Raw genomic sequence first — 15,183 nt, 5'->3', positions numbered from 1 at the left:
CTTACACAAGTGCATAAGTGCTATAGAGTCTTGCTTAATATCAAAAGAACTGATTGAATTGAAGAGCAAGAAAAATTCATTTTTATTTTTACTATGATGAAAAGTTCTTAATTTGGTTAACAGATGGAAAAAGATTTAAAGATCAATCATATGATTCTGAATGACTTGGATAGATCTCTCCATGTGATTTACATTCAACTTATAAATAAAGAAGTCTATAATTAAAAGGGCATTTGTGCCTGAAATAGAAGCATGCATGCACCAGCCTCCCAAAGAGAAAGTTTCTATAAAGCTGCCACCTAATATTAATTAATAATTTTCAATGGGTTTTTTAAAATCACATGGTTGATAATAATATTAATTGCATTTAATTACATTTAATTTTGATTAATCAGAAATTAAATCAAGCCATTTTTGGTTCAGAGCTTCTCCACTTTTTTGAGTATGATTCTGCAATGTTGTTGAATATGTATTGCATTGTAATATAATGCATTCAAAGTGTAGTCCTTGATTTAAAAAAAGTTGTGCATTTCTAGCCTAGGATTAATGCAAATTTTCTCTAGAAAACACTGGAGCTGAAACTAGAGTACTAGAGTATCTTATTTCACGTATCACAAAAGCAGAGGACACATGTATATCACCTTATCAGTTAGGATCTGATTGCCATCTTGACCTGTATGTAGCCCTTTCAGCATTGTCAGGACTACTCGAACTTTCACCTATATTCTGCTTTGCTGGCAGCTTGACAAAGAATAGGGTGGTGGTGGATTGGAATGCAAGGGTGGGGGGAATGGCATCCAAGCATCCTCGGTTCCCGGGAGACGGTTGCTTCTCCCCACCCCAAGGACACCCAGAGCACATGTCACAAAATGGCTGGCTGGCTGGTTCTCATAACAAAATGAACAGAAGTGATTGGCGGATATAATGGACTCCCATGGGCAAAGGGGGAATGAACTATGTGTGCTATTGCGCAGGAAGCCACAGCTAGTTTGGCTTCTTCTGTGCCAGTGGGCATTTATTCAGTAAAGTTTATATTCTTGGTAAAATAATGTCCCAGGAGTTTCTTTTTCTGGATTCACTTACTGAACAGTTGACAAGTATGAGCTAACATGGCTCCAGGTACACAAGACATAAATATCAAAGGGGAAACCTGACTTTCCATTCAAAGATGAAGCATTGTCCAAAGTCTTTTACCTGGTTGTCCTTTTAAGCCTGGAAAACCACCCGCACCTGGAGTTCCTTTCTGTCCCTTTTCACCTGGCAGTCCTGGAACACCTTTTTTTAAAATAAAAAAAGTAAAGTACACCTGTTTAATTTGTAGCCTAAATAACTGGCACAAAATAATACAGGACTCTTTGGATCACTCACCTGGAGAACCTGGAAGGCCAGGCTGCCCTTTGTTGCCTGGGAATCCGGGCATGCCTGAAATACCTGGAATTCCCTTTTCACCTTTGTCTCCAGATACACCTGAACTGCCCGGCCATCCTTGTTCACCCTGTGGACAGAAAAAGAAAAATAATACATGTAGCTTACTTTTAATCAGAGATGCTTAGTTCTTTTCCAGTACCAAGTATTCTTTCCCCAGATATTTGTCTGGAGTTACCATATTTTTTGCTCCATAAGACGCACTCCCCCCCACCCCAAGTTACGGTGCCAGTCCTTCGGCGGGGTCCTTTTACAGTGCTGAACCCGGCCTCTTCTGTCCTTGTCATTGCCTGCCTCTTCTGTCTCTTTTCCACAGTGCAGGAGTTAGTAGGCAGAGCTGGCACATGAGAGGACACCTATCTGTAGTTCTCTCAGGCTCCAGTTCAGAATAGTTTTTTTTCTTGTTTTTCTCCTCAAAACTGAGGTGCGTATTATTGTCAGGTGCGTCTTATGGAGCGGTAATTTTACTCCAGTCAAAATTTGCTATAATATATAACCTTCAACCATCCAAGAAAGAAAATTATAGGGAAATGTTCCAAAGGATTGGCACAAAACTTAAATACTCACTGTATGCTATTTATCTCCAAGCTGAGCAGAGCAGTTGTGTAAAGTAACTCACATATAAACATGTAAAAGGTTGTGCATGTTGTTCTTTGATACTGCCAATTTCAATATACTAAGATGATACCTAGAAACATATATTTCTGGAATTGCTCAGGTATGATCTTTGCAAAAATCTTGCTCCCAAAGGAATGTTTCTTACTGAGAATAGATGCCTGAGTTAACAGATAATCAGAGTTTGAACAGACCTTGTAGGTCATCTAGTCCAACCCCCTGCACAAGCAGGAGACCCGACACCATTTCTGACAAATGGCAGTCCAATCTCTTCTTGAAGGTCTCAAGTGATGGCGCTCCCACAACTTCCGAAGGCAAGCTGTTCCATTGGTTGATTGTTCTCACTGTCAGAAAGTTTCTCCTTATTTCCAGGTTAAATCTCTCCTTGTTCAGTTTCCATCCATTGTTCCTTGTCTGGCCTACAGGTGCTTTAGAAAATAGCTTGACCCCTTCCTCTCTGTGGCAGCCCCTCAAATATTGGAAGACTGCTATCATGTCTCCCCTGATCCTTCTCTTCACTAGACTAGCCATGCCCAGTTCCTGCAACCATTTTTCATATGTTTTAGTCTCCAGTCCCCTAATCATCCTGGTTGCTTTTCTCTGTACTTTTTCTAGAGTCTCAACATCTTTTTTATAATGTGGTGAACAAAATTGGATGTAGTACTCTAGGTGTGGTCTTACTAAGGTTTTATAGAGTGGTATTAAAACCTCACTTGATCTGGATTGTATCCCTTGATGATGGTGGCGGAAGGTCTCCTGATACGAAGTGTCCCACCAACGCCTAAGTCAGGGGTGGGCAAACTTTTTGGCTCGGGGGCCTCATTGACTTTTAAAATTTGACAGACGGGCCGCCACCTGGTGTCGAAATGCCTGTCATTACAAGTCAAAATCAAATGAATGCAATCATTCAATCATTCACATCAAACCTTAATTCTGTACCAATCTTCGGCGGGCCGGATTAAAAAGACCAACGGGCCGGATGTGGCCCGCGGGCCGTAGTTTGCCCACCCCTGGCCTAAGTCAACGCAGGCAGCACCATATCCGGGTATGCAACAAAAGTATTTCCTAACGGCAAGCCCCCCCGCCATTCCTCCCCATTTCGCATGTTTAATAGAGGCCTTAATTTGGGGAGAGGGGCTTAATTTGATTTTATGCCTATAAAGCATGCTGGGACTTCCTATTGGGGGAGGCCGTATTGTTGGAGAAACATGGTAGTTGGTTGGCAAAAAGGACATCTATTTTTTCTGCTTGATTGGATGGCCTATAATATACACCTATGGCCATGTCATTCTTTTTTTCTTTTATATTGACCCATATGCATTCTAGGAGGTTTTCATCTTTGGTTGATGGAAGTTATGCGAGGTGGAAATGAATAGATCAAAGTTACTTGGACTGTTCCAGTGAATTCTTCTCTGCTGTCTCTCACAAGTACATCAAGTATTCGTATGATCAGCCAAACTCTTTCAAGGAACCTTGTCCACATCTTAAGGGACTTTGATATATTCAGCCTATAAAAGAGTCTGAGGGGAGGTATTATAGCAGTCTTCAACTATGTAAAGAGTTGTCACACAGAAGACCAAGTGGACATTCTCTGTAGCTTCAGTTGACCAGTCTCAGTTTAAAACTACAAGGAACTTCCTGATTGTACAAGCTATCAACCAGGAAAACAGACTGCCATGTGAACTGGTGAGTCCTCCTTTAATCTGAGAAATTGGTAATTTGGTAAATAATTGTCAAAGATGTTATAATGGCTCCTGCATCAAGCTGAGCTGAAATAGATGGTCTCTACTGCATATTCCTGGTCTATATTCTAGGCCACAACAACTATAACTTAGCCAAAGACGTCCTGACTCAGTTGTGCTTTGAAAGCTTATGCTATTCTTGTGATGAAATCAATCTGGAGTGAATGAATGCATTGTTGCTCTGAAAAAAAATGTGTTGTTTTTTTCCCGCAAAAGGTTCCACAAAACTCTTCTGAGTCAAATTTTAACACATATTTTCCCACTCCAGAATAACTTGCCAGCTATTTCCCTGTGGCACCTACACTCAAATTGTCAGTCTATTGTTTCATTTTCTGACCACACAAGAAATGAGAGCTTATTATGCTAAGGAAGAAGGGGTACAGTGGGTCCTCAGAAATGCACATACTTTTCATGCAGAAACTCCTAAGTTTTCACTTCTAGTGTCACCAAGCAATTCAGGGAAAGGCTGCTGCTCCAATTACCTGACTCCAGACAAGTCTATTTCTTATACTACTATGTCAATTTTTCCCCTGCCCCTCATATTTTTTTCATTATAGAAACCTAGTTCTGAATAGCTATCTCTTGAAATTAGAGATATACTAGCACAGTAACCTGAATGTTGTTTATGACGTTAACACATATTATGAAGGATTATGGATACCTTCTCACCAGGAGCTCCAGGGAAGCCAATTCCAGGAAGTCCAGGGCTTCCTTTCAGTCCTTTTTCACCTTTAATTCCAGGAAATCCTGATTGACCTGCCTCACCTGGAAGACCTGGAAACCCCTTTTCTCCAGGAAGCCCTGAAATACACATTATAAGTGTTTTTCTTCCTTAAAATTTTTTTTAACGTGAATAGCTGGAGTGATGAATGGCAACTTAGTCAGTACAAGATTCCAAATCACCCAGGGTCTACAATGGGTAGTACCTGGTAAACCCATTTCGCCAATTGATCCTTTGTCTCCAGGAAATCCTGGTTCACCCTGGAATCCTGGAGTGCCTGAATCTCCTTTTGGTCCTAAATTAAAAAAAAGAAAACTGGGTTGATTTAAACATACTTTGCTACAGAGACATAATTGGAGGGGTCTACTAGATTATGTAAGTACATAGTGATGCTATTAAAAGTAAAAATTATAGCATGGAAGGGTACTATAAGCGTTCATTCAAAAGAATTCTGGAACAAAAAAAATCAGATGTTTAATCCTACCTGCTTTGCCTGGTAAACCACGATCTCCAACCTTGCCTGGCATTCCTGGGCTTCCAGAAATTCCTGGAGTTCCTGTTTCTCCTGTTATTCCTTTTTCTCCTAAAAATCAAACATGTTGATTTACTGTCAAGATTCTCTCTCTCAACCATGCTTAAAGTTCTGCATTATATAACTCTGGTTATATCACAAATATTAGTTGATAGAAACAGTGCTTCTACTATACTACAATTCCAAGTAGATAGAAACATGGTGTTTTTATCCCAGTACAAAATCAAAGAGTACTTTTGAATATACATGAATATATTGAAACATTTAGCTTTAACTAGCCCAATCTCAAGCCTGAATTTCAATAATAATCCTGGACCCAAGAAATATCATATTCAGAGGCCCATTTCATTCAACAGATAGCAAGGACTAGCAGAAAAGAAATATACATGTACTTGGCCTCACACTTCAGAGGCAATAATGGCAATGTGCTATGCCTTGGTTCAATAACATAAGTAAACCAATTAATCATTCTGCATGCCAACAAAATGGTTTTCTTCTCTAAGACCAAATCACTGTGTGAAGTTTTATAAACAGTGCTGCTTTACAAGTCTAAGAGAGGCCTCCAATAATTCAGGTAAACCCCAAGTCATTCTGGCCCAAAACAGGATGGATCCTGGAGAGGAACAATCTAACTGGATCATCTGAAATTGCCTCCTAAAATGTAGGGCACTGACTGCTCTATCCTGTTGCATGCATATTGGATGACCTTAATTCTTGCATGAATGAATGCCATTATAATAAATCTGTTCTTTGCTAGCCTAGAAGACCTCAAGTTTAACCATTCACATTCAAACAGTGACATGAGTTTATTTGGGGTGACAATACTGTAAGTATTAAGCAGTGCATTTTAGGGTGCATACAAATTTCTCCTCTAATACTTATATGTTACAAAGTGCAATACACAGCCCATTTGCTTTGAGGTCAAGTTGTTTCATTTTATAATATTTCTTTAGTCCTGAAGGAAGAGGGAATTTTGCTATTTGTCTCATTCAGATTCCTAAGAAATTGTCTGAGACAGCTCCTCCATTTGGCTAAAGCAGAGCAAACCTCTTTGATATCAAGGGAGGATGAAATGCCTTTTCAGAAGATCCCCAATGAGTTAATGCCTCTGAAAAAAATTACACTCTACAAAGCTATTTTTAGTCTTCCTGATACTCCACCTCAGTAAAGGATTTCTTTTATATCTGAAAAGTATGAAACTAACTAACCCTGGAGGAACCTCACTAAATAGATTTGCCAACCTAGTACTGTATTTGATTTTGAAGTTTAAATGTTGCTCTCCAGCGTCCTGAAGTATCATTTCAAGGACAAGAGTTGGATGCTGGTCTATCCAATGTGGCCACCATTACTTCCTCCATCACTTTGGAAAGTATATTTTTGTTTCCTTTGCTGAGCAAGAGAGAGGTTGGCATCCTATTACATGTCTGCAATATCCCTGTCAATAATATTTTCTTGCTTATAAGTTCCAGCTAGAGTTTAAGGCAAATATTTGGGTAGAAATTAAGTACATGATGATTTGGTATGCCAAAATTCTTATTGTCTAGGCTTAGAGGAGAAAAAAAATCAAAGTACAACAGAAACAATGATGAGTATTATTTAATTTGACAGACCTTTATCTCCTTGTTCTCCTTTTTGGCCTTTCAGATTTTCCATGTCAACAGGGTCCATTGATCCTGGCTCCCCTGGAAGTCCAGCTTCACCTTTTTCACCTTTAAAACCTGAATCACCTTTTGGTCCAGCAGCTCCAGGAAAACCTATGCTACCTACACAAAACAAAATCCAGAAAATATTATAAGGGCATTTTAGCCTTGGCAGTAAGAATGGCGTTTTCAAACCTCCAATAATAAAATATTTAAAAGGCAATCAGCAGTAATAGTTAAACATCCATTACAAGAAAAGGACAAAACATTTCAGCAACAGTGACAATCAATGACCAAATAATATTGATCAGACTTTGTGGACAACACTTTAATATGATAATCATTCGATTTTATGCTCCAACTACTGATGCAGAAATAGAATAGGTTGTTGGCTTTTGTGATCAAGTTCAATTTGAAATTGACAGAACGTGCAAGCAAGATGTGCTCTTGTGATTGGAGACTAGAATGCCAAAATAGGAAACATGAAAAAGAAAACTGTAGTTGGGTTGCATGGTTTAGGACAGTGGTCCCCAACCTTTGTGACTTGGCAGCCTGGTGGCAGTGTGGTGGGGAGGGGAACTGGGCTGCATGAGTGATGGGCCAGCACACACGGACACATCTTGACTTGTGTGAGTGGTGGGCTGGTGCGTGCACATGAGTGCACAGCTCGATTTGCACAAGTTGGAAGACCTGAAGGACCAGGTTAATCATGGAGAAAATCTAGGTTGTTAAGAGTTGACAATAACTTCATGGTTTGTAACTAATCAGCCAGTCAGTCAATAAATGAGAGAGCAACAGAAATGCATATGGGAGGAATCAATGTATTAAGACAGACTTTGGAACTCTGTTTCCTTTTTACATTGTTAATCAGCCATTTTAAAAAAAACCTAACACAACCACAATTATCTGAATTTTAAAATGTGCAAATATCTTGGAATTACATTTTCCTGGAACTACACACTTTATACCTGGTTGCACATTTAATTAATTTTTATTCTATTCAGTTATGTCTGATTCCCAGAGACTGCCTGAACAAGTCCCTGCAATTTTCTTGGCAAGGTTTTTTGTAAGTAGTTTGCCACTGCTTCTTCCCTAGGGCTTACAGAAAGTGATTGGCCCAAAGTCAACCAGCTGGCTTTGAGCCTAAGGCAGGATTGGAATTCACAATCTCTAGTTTCTGGCCTGATGCTTTAAACATTGCACCAAAGAGGCTTTCATTTTTAATTTGCATCATAAAACAGATCTAACATTTGTGGTAATTCTGGTGGTTGAACAGCTCCTGTAGAACTTCCCTCAGTACAGGCATAACCTTTAGAACCTTAATTCTTTCACAATTAGACTTATCTTCTCTTTTAATGGGTAAATCTACTTCATCAACAGTTAGGAACTTGTTCCTTACATTTCTCTCAGGCTTATTATCAGGAGTCCATGTAATTTCTCTCTCTGGTATTTCTTTATCTGGATCCTAAGACTACTTTATTTTAACAATAGCACACAACTGCAATTTTCAGTGGTCTACTTGAACATTGTCATTTTGCCTCATGTTGCTTAACTTAATTCTTGCTACAGCCATGGACAATAGACAACACACACACAGATACGTATACAGAAACTCAGATAAATAGAAAGCAAGGACAGCAACATATATCTGTTTAAGAAATCCTACCTCTAATATTTAATAATGCTTCATTAAGACCATCCAAGAATTACATTACACACAAAGAAAGCTTATCAAAAATAACAGCACACAGATAGCATTTAATCCCAATATGAATATTACATTCTCTCTCTCTCTCTCTCTCTCTCTGTGTGTGTGTGTGTGTGTCTCTGTCTCTGACATACACAACACACACAGACATAGACACACATGCACATATATATCTAGTATATATTATTCAACTAAATGTTGGAAAGACTGTAAACAGAAGGGTACATTTCTATGTGATAGACTATGTAAGACTTACACTATTCTCCAGAATGTAAGATTTAAAACTAAACAAAAAGTAGAATGCTTTCCTGAATTGAGGTTATTACATATATTTGAAAGAGAGAATGCTAAACTAACATTATGTTATCATAATCATCATTACTTACTATATATTTACTTCTATCCATTAAATATATAATATGCCAGCAATATATAGCAGGATAGAATCAAAAAAATTTACACACGTGCAGGAGGAAGATAAGAAGTGAAAGTTTTGGCTGACCGGGCTAAGTTGAAAAAGCAATAACTAAGGTACCCTGGAATTTAAATTTTACAAGAAATAACATCGCTCCCAAAGAAGAGTCGGAAGCAGCGAAAGAAAGTGAAAAGGGAAAGGTTTGGCTTTTTTTCCTTCTCTCTTCTTCCTTATATTGACAATTAAGAATAAGAAATTGGAAAAATCCGCTTTGACATCAACAGGCAATTAAGCTGAAAATATAATTAAATGCCAAAGGGACAATAAAGATTTCTGGACATTAAAACCTTTTTCTTCTATAAGCAGGAAGGGAGAAAAAAATAATAAGGGCAGGATCTGGAAGAGGGAGGAGACTGCCTGGACTTTAAAAGAATCTAAAGTAAAATTTCAATAAGATACATTTTAACTGAAACTTTGCAACTAAATAGTAACCCCAGGAAGAGAAAGTGGAAAAAAAAGAAAGAGCAAAAAGAAACAGTTTGTGTGTATTTGGATTACTAGGTGACTTTTGGATTTTTGGCTATTATATTTGAATGACTAAAATCAATCGGGTGGTTGTTTAATTTTTTTTACAATGGCATCACTTTTCAATGAATTGAAAATGGAACTTAAAAAGTACAAAGAAGAGGCACAAGAAGGGAAGGGTTCCTTTGGCTTCGTTTTTAAATTCTTAGAAATGGAGATTTGGAACTATGAGAAACAACAAGAAAAGACTGCAAAACAAGAAGACTGGGACAAAGAAGAAGCCATCTTTAATGAACAAGTAACTCTATGTGGGGAAGAAAAAGGAAAGGGGGGAAAGAGGATGGAGAATTTAAGATTTAAAAAAACAACCAAAGAAAAGAAAAATAATTCAAAAAATAAGTATAATACTGGAAAACAACAGAAAAGGGGAACACAGAAGAGGGAAGTAGAGGTAGAGAGACAAAGGGGTAAAAAGGGGAGGGAGAAGAAGATAGGGAAGAAGGAAAGGAAAATAAGTTACAAAGGTCCGGAGCAAGATATAAAGAAACAGGACCTATTTAGAGATAATGGGTAAAAATTTAACTGAAAGGGGGATTCTGTAAAGGTACATGAGAATGTGTTGTTATATTTGAAATAGAAATAACTTTAGAAAATTGGAAACAACATATGATTAGAATGAGGGATAGAATGGTTAGTGTAACTTAGTGAAATGTTTGTGAATAAAGTAAATGAAATAAAATAAATGAGAAAATTGAATTAGGAAGGAATGGGAACACTTTAATTAGTCAATGTTTTATAAGTGAAGAGGGGGGGAATTGATTATGGAAAGCTAATAATTGTTCCCATAGAGGTATGATATTTAATTGAAAAGTAACGTGAAAAATCTTAAGACTTTAATGAATTTTAATATTAATGATAGAATTGAATTGGAATGGAATGTTGTTTTAATTATATACATTTATAATTTTTTCTTTTTTATAAGAATATTGTGTGTAGTTTAAGAATGTACCAAACAGAATCCGAATGGAAGCTATGTATTATATTGAGTGTTATAACTTTAGGGGGGAGATATAAAGGCGTCATACTCCAATCAGTAACTACAGGAGAAATTTTGTTTAATGAGAAAAGATAATAGACAATTGAAACAGGACAGACAAAAAATATAAATATAATGATTTGAATTGAGATGAAATAAATATAATCAAATTGAGGAAATTAAAAGAGGGGAGAAGCTATGTAGAAAATGTAAATTGTAATAAGATATGGAATAGAATATAAAAATGAGCATGAACCTGAAATTGTGTCTGCACGAAGAAATGTAACCGGGATTATGCTGCTTTCAAAAAAGATGTTTTAATTGTGTTTCTTTTCTTTTTGTGAAAACTCAAATAAAATTTACAAAAAAGAAAAAAAAGAAAAGAAAGCTTAGAAAACTAAATCTCTGGTCCTGGTGACTGACCCAGACTGGATCATGCAACTTTTACACTTTCACATTTTCTAAATTAAACACTTAAAGAGGAGTTCCTATGTTTCTAAATGATGTATGTTTTTGTAACAATCCTGTTTAACTTTTTTCAACTGAGTTTCTCATTTTCAATTTCGAATTGACATCATCATATAGCAATAGCACTTAGACTTACAGCCCTCTCTAAGTGGCTTACAGAGTCAGCATATTGCCCCCAACAATCTGGGTCCTCATTTTATCCACCTCAGAAGGATGGAAGGCTGAGTCAACCTTGAGCCTAGTGAGATTCGATCTGCCAAATTGCAGGCAGCTGGCTGCAGAAGTAGCTTGCAATACTGCACTCTAACCACTGCGCCACAGAGGCTCCTATATATAGTAGCAGTATACAAATAGTTCCCACATTAAAATTTCTATTAGTATTCATTTTATTGTAGTGAATAAAGGACTTTCTATGTTCATACACCCTAGTCTAATTTCTTGAAAGAGCCTTTAAAAGCCCAGAAGCTTTCTATTTTTCTTTTCACATATTTTTTTAAACCTGTATCCATAACCATCACTTGTATTCTAATTTGAAATGGCTTTATCAGTCCACCAGGTGGCAATATAGTATTAGTTTTATTTAATCAACCCTCCAATTCTCAGTTCCTGTCTGGAAAAAGCTATTGTTTCATTGCTTAAAAATTGATTGTTAGTTTTACTGTTCTTCAAACACTGTATAAAACTTTCAAACACTTTTAGATCTATAATTATTTTAGAGTTAAAAGAGGTTTTCAAGCAACAAATCTGAAAATCTTCCTGCGAAATAAAATTTTATCCCAAAACAGAAGAAAAAAATAACATTCCGTTTAAAGATGTTAAGAAATAAAATTTTAAAAAATTGACTTATGAGATAGTTCAAAGGATCTTTGAAAAATTGGAAGAAAAGCTTATAATTATAGTGACAGCAATAATTTCTACATCTGCCAGCATATTTTTTAAAGTAGATTTAAATAAAATAACTCACAGTAAAAGATGTAGAAATTAGAAGTGTTGTGGAAACATTGGGAAATGAAGAAACTGGATTACAAAACAGAGATTATTATCAGTGTGATGATGAAAAATAACCTGGATAAGGAATTACTAGTGAATTTACAAAAGAAGTGTCCTAGAGCTTTGATTAAAAGTTTAAAATGAAAGAAAATGTGAATGCGGATTCAATCCAATTTAGCAACTTGATAAAGGCAAAAAAAAAGGAAAGACAATAAAACCAATTTAACTGATTAATGTTGAAGTAAGAACTATTTTCATAAAATTCTGGTAATGCTTTATGGACTTTTTGCTGACACCTACACTGAAATGGTAACAATGTTTGAAATGGCAATTGGATAAGTGGGGAGATATGGGAAGGAATGAATTTTGTATCTAACAGTATGGGGAGTGAGAAAATATTAACTTGCTTGTACTTGTTGCAAGTACGATCAGGAGTCACTTCTTTAAATAGCAATAGCACTTAAGACCGCTTCACAGTGCTTTGCTCTCTAAGCAGTTTACAGAGGCAGCCTATTGCCCCCAACAATCTGGGTCCTCATTTTACCCATCTCAGAAGGATGGAAGGCTGAGTCAACCTTGAGCCTAGTGGGGTTTGAACTGCCAAATTGCAGGCAAGCTGGAAGTCAGTAGAAGTAGCCTGCAGTATTGCACTCTAACCACTATGCCACCGTGGCGCAAATAAAATATCCTTTTTTTCTATGCTTTTTCTCTATCCTTTTCTTTTTTGTTATCCCTTTCTTCCTTCTCTGCATTTTGTATTTTTTTTCTTTTCTACTCTTTTATGTCTTATCTTAGTTTATATTATTTTATAGTATTGTACAATTCTTCAATAACAAGTATTTTAAAAAGAGAGGGGGAGAGCAGCTATAGTATAATTCAGGCTGAAGCACAAAAAAGTTCATCACAATAATGAATCTTCTGCTATTAATCTGACATATCTTGCAAACAGCTTTTAAATTACCACATTTTCCTCTACAGATTATTATAAGCCGAAATGTATTTTGTCTGAAGCATCATTAATTATACAACATCTATATCTTTTGTCATGGCATGGCATGACAACAATCGTCTTCCTTCCTTAGATTTTTCTTTTAAATATGAATTGAATCAGAAGCCTAGGGCTGGATAAGAAACATTACTTTTTTCTTTCATATAATTAACTCAGACTGAATTGCTTCCTAGAGTTCTGCCAAGAAAATTTAGTGTTTATAGCAAATGCTTTCTTTTAAAACAATGATTATGTATTGCACATTGACTATATACTCTCTATACAAATATGGAAAAGCTTTATTCAGTTATGATATTATATAGTTAATGTATTACATAGGTAATATATTACATAGTCAGATAGGGAGACACCATAGCTGCCAAAGGACTGGAAAAGATAAATTTATGAGCAGTGGGCAAAGAATGCTCAAATTAGTAAAATAATTTTATCAATGCAATGTACAAGATTTTGCCATTCAAAATTTTGCCATAACTCCAGTATACAATTGCAGGCTAACTCTACTGACTGCCTGGAGTTCGATCCTGACTGGCTCAAGGTTGACTCAGCCTTCCATCCTTCCAAGGTCAGGAAAATGAGGATCTAGATGGTTGGGAGCAATATGCTGACTCTGTAAACCGCTTAGAGAGGGCTGTAAAGCACTACGGAGTGGTGTATAAGTCTAAGTGCCGTTGCTATTCTAGATGAAGTAAACCAGATCATTTACTGGAAGCAGTGATAATGAATTGCCACTAAAATATTGTAGACAGTAATGCAAAATCAAGATATGTTGTCCCCAATGTTTGGACAAATCAAGGACAACTGAAAATGAAGTTTACTAAAGACAAGGTAGGTAGATACTACCATAGATGGGATTGTTTGTGCATAGAGGAACTCATAGAAGAAGCTAGTGAAAACCATCCTGGCAAAATAATGTTCATCAGGACAGTCAGAAGTGACTGAATAACGAAACCAGCACCTTGTTCCCCAAGAAGGCTAATTGATTAATTAATTAATCTTAATCAAGTTCTTCTACTCTCAGTTATATGTAAAGCAGTTCTATTCATCCACAAAGTCAATTCAACCCATTCATTCTTTTTTCACATATTTTCTGGTGATTTGATCATCATTTATTCCCTCTTTAGGATCATCTCAACATTCAACATTTAAATTGATCACTCCACTTATTAATAGTCCAATCATTTTTATTACCATAAAGTAATTCATTTTCACTACATTTAACTCATTTTCATGCATCTTCTGGCATACCTAACTCACTTCCATATAATAAAGAAGGTGGAAGCATATTCCAACACACATATATTTTGCTTCTTTTAACATTATATGAAATTAGCACATACGACTTGCTTCCTTTCTATCAGAAGTTGTATATGCCCCTCCATTTTCTCATCTTCATATTTTACCAAGGGACAGAAATTCATCTATTTGCTCTAGTTTTCACTGTTCATGTATATAACCTGCAATCATTCATTCCATTTCCCCTCTCAAACAAAATTACTTTCCTTTTAAATATGTCAGGTTTCCAGTGCAAGGTCTCCTGGTGTACTGCCTATATAATTGTTGCCTATCATAACAAATAGTCTTATAAATTTATTTATAAATGCATCTAAGGGTAAGTCATAGAGTCCTGCCTTACTCGTGTCTCATTGTTGAACCTTTCATTCATATCCGTTTATTCTCACACTTTGCCTTGCTTCCATCAAGCATCACGCTTACAGCATTATGGGGTGCACAAAAGGGCCCGAATGGATTGTTTTTTCCTTGAGGAAGAAGATGTTCCAATTATCCTCCAAGAAGCTTCTTCATGAAAGCCTCATCATCTGCTTGTTGGATGAGAAGCAAAACATTTTCTTCTTCAAGGAAAAAAACAGTACAGTTGCCTTTAAAAAAAGCTCCTTTGAGACAAGGGCCTGAATGGAACTCAGAGTAGGAGCACAAATGCTGAGTGGGAGGCATCTTGGCATTCTCTTGGAGCTTTTATTTCTAACTGTTTCATTTTAAAAACAATTCTTAGAAGCAGATTGCCAAAGTCTAATTTTCACTTGGCTAACCATTGGTCATTCTTACCTTTGTCACCTGGGGTTCCAGGAGTTCCTCTAGGACCAGGGGCACCTTGAATTCCAGGGGTACCCATAATTCCCATTTCTCCTTTCAGTCCTAAAATCAAATAATATGAATTGTTTACATTATTGATATGTTTATATAATATATTTCAATTTCTATTTTCATATGTAAATTCGATGAACTTGCGTCATTGGCTACATGACAGACTACATGGCACTTTTCTAGTCCACTGTATTTACATCAAAGTCTGGCATATTATTCCTAAGTAAATTTGAAAAGTTCCTATTCCCTCTAAA

At 36.5% G+C, this 15,183-nt stretch overlaps 1 protein-coding gene across 1 annotated transcript in view; it reads right to left on the bottom strand.

Annotated features, from left to right (window-relative positions):
• The window catches only part of COL4A1 (collagen type IV alpha 1 chain), a 117,365-nt gene that overhangs the window by 30,367 nt on the left and 71,815 nt on the right, over window positions 1–15,183 (bottom strand). The window contains exons 32-38 of the mRNA XM_087953225.1: window positions 14,891–14,980; window positions 6,646–6,798; window positions 4,988–5,086; window positions 4,709–4,798; window positions 4,444–4,583; window positions 1,369–1,495; window positions 1,195–1,275 (exon numbers count right to left, since the gene is read on the bottom strand). Coding sequence (XP_087809351.1) covers window positions 1,195–1,275; window positions 1,369–1,495; window positions 4,444–4,583; window positions 4,709–4,798; window positions 4,988–5,086; window positions 6,646–6,798; window positions 14,891–14,980 — 780 coding nt within the window. The remainder of the gene's footprint in view (window positions 1–1,194; window positions 1,276–1,368; window positions 1,496–4,443; window positions 4,584–4,708; window positions 4,799–4,987; window positions 5,087–6,645; window positions 6,799–14,890; window positions 14,981–15,183) is intronic.

The sequence above is a fragment of the Notechis scutatus genome, chromosome 1 (genome assembly GCF_049901735.1).
Source record: "Notechis scutatus isolate UNSWTSFEM ecotype Mainland chromosome 1, rNotScu1.2, whole genome shotgun sequence".
NCBI lineage: Eukaryota > Metazoa > Chordata > Lepidosauria > Squamata > Elapidae > Notechis > Notechis scutatus.
This window is presented reverse-complemented; position numbering and strand designations above follow the sequence as displayed.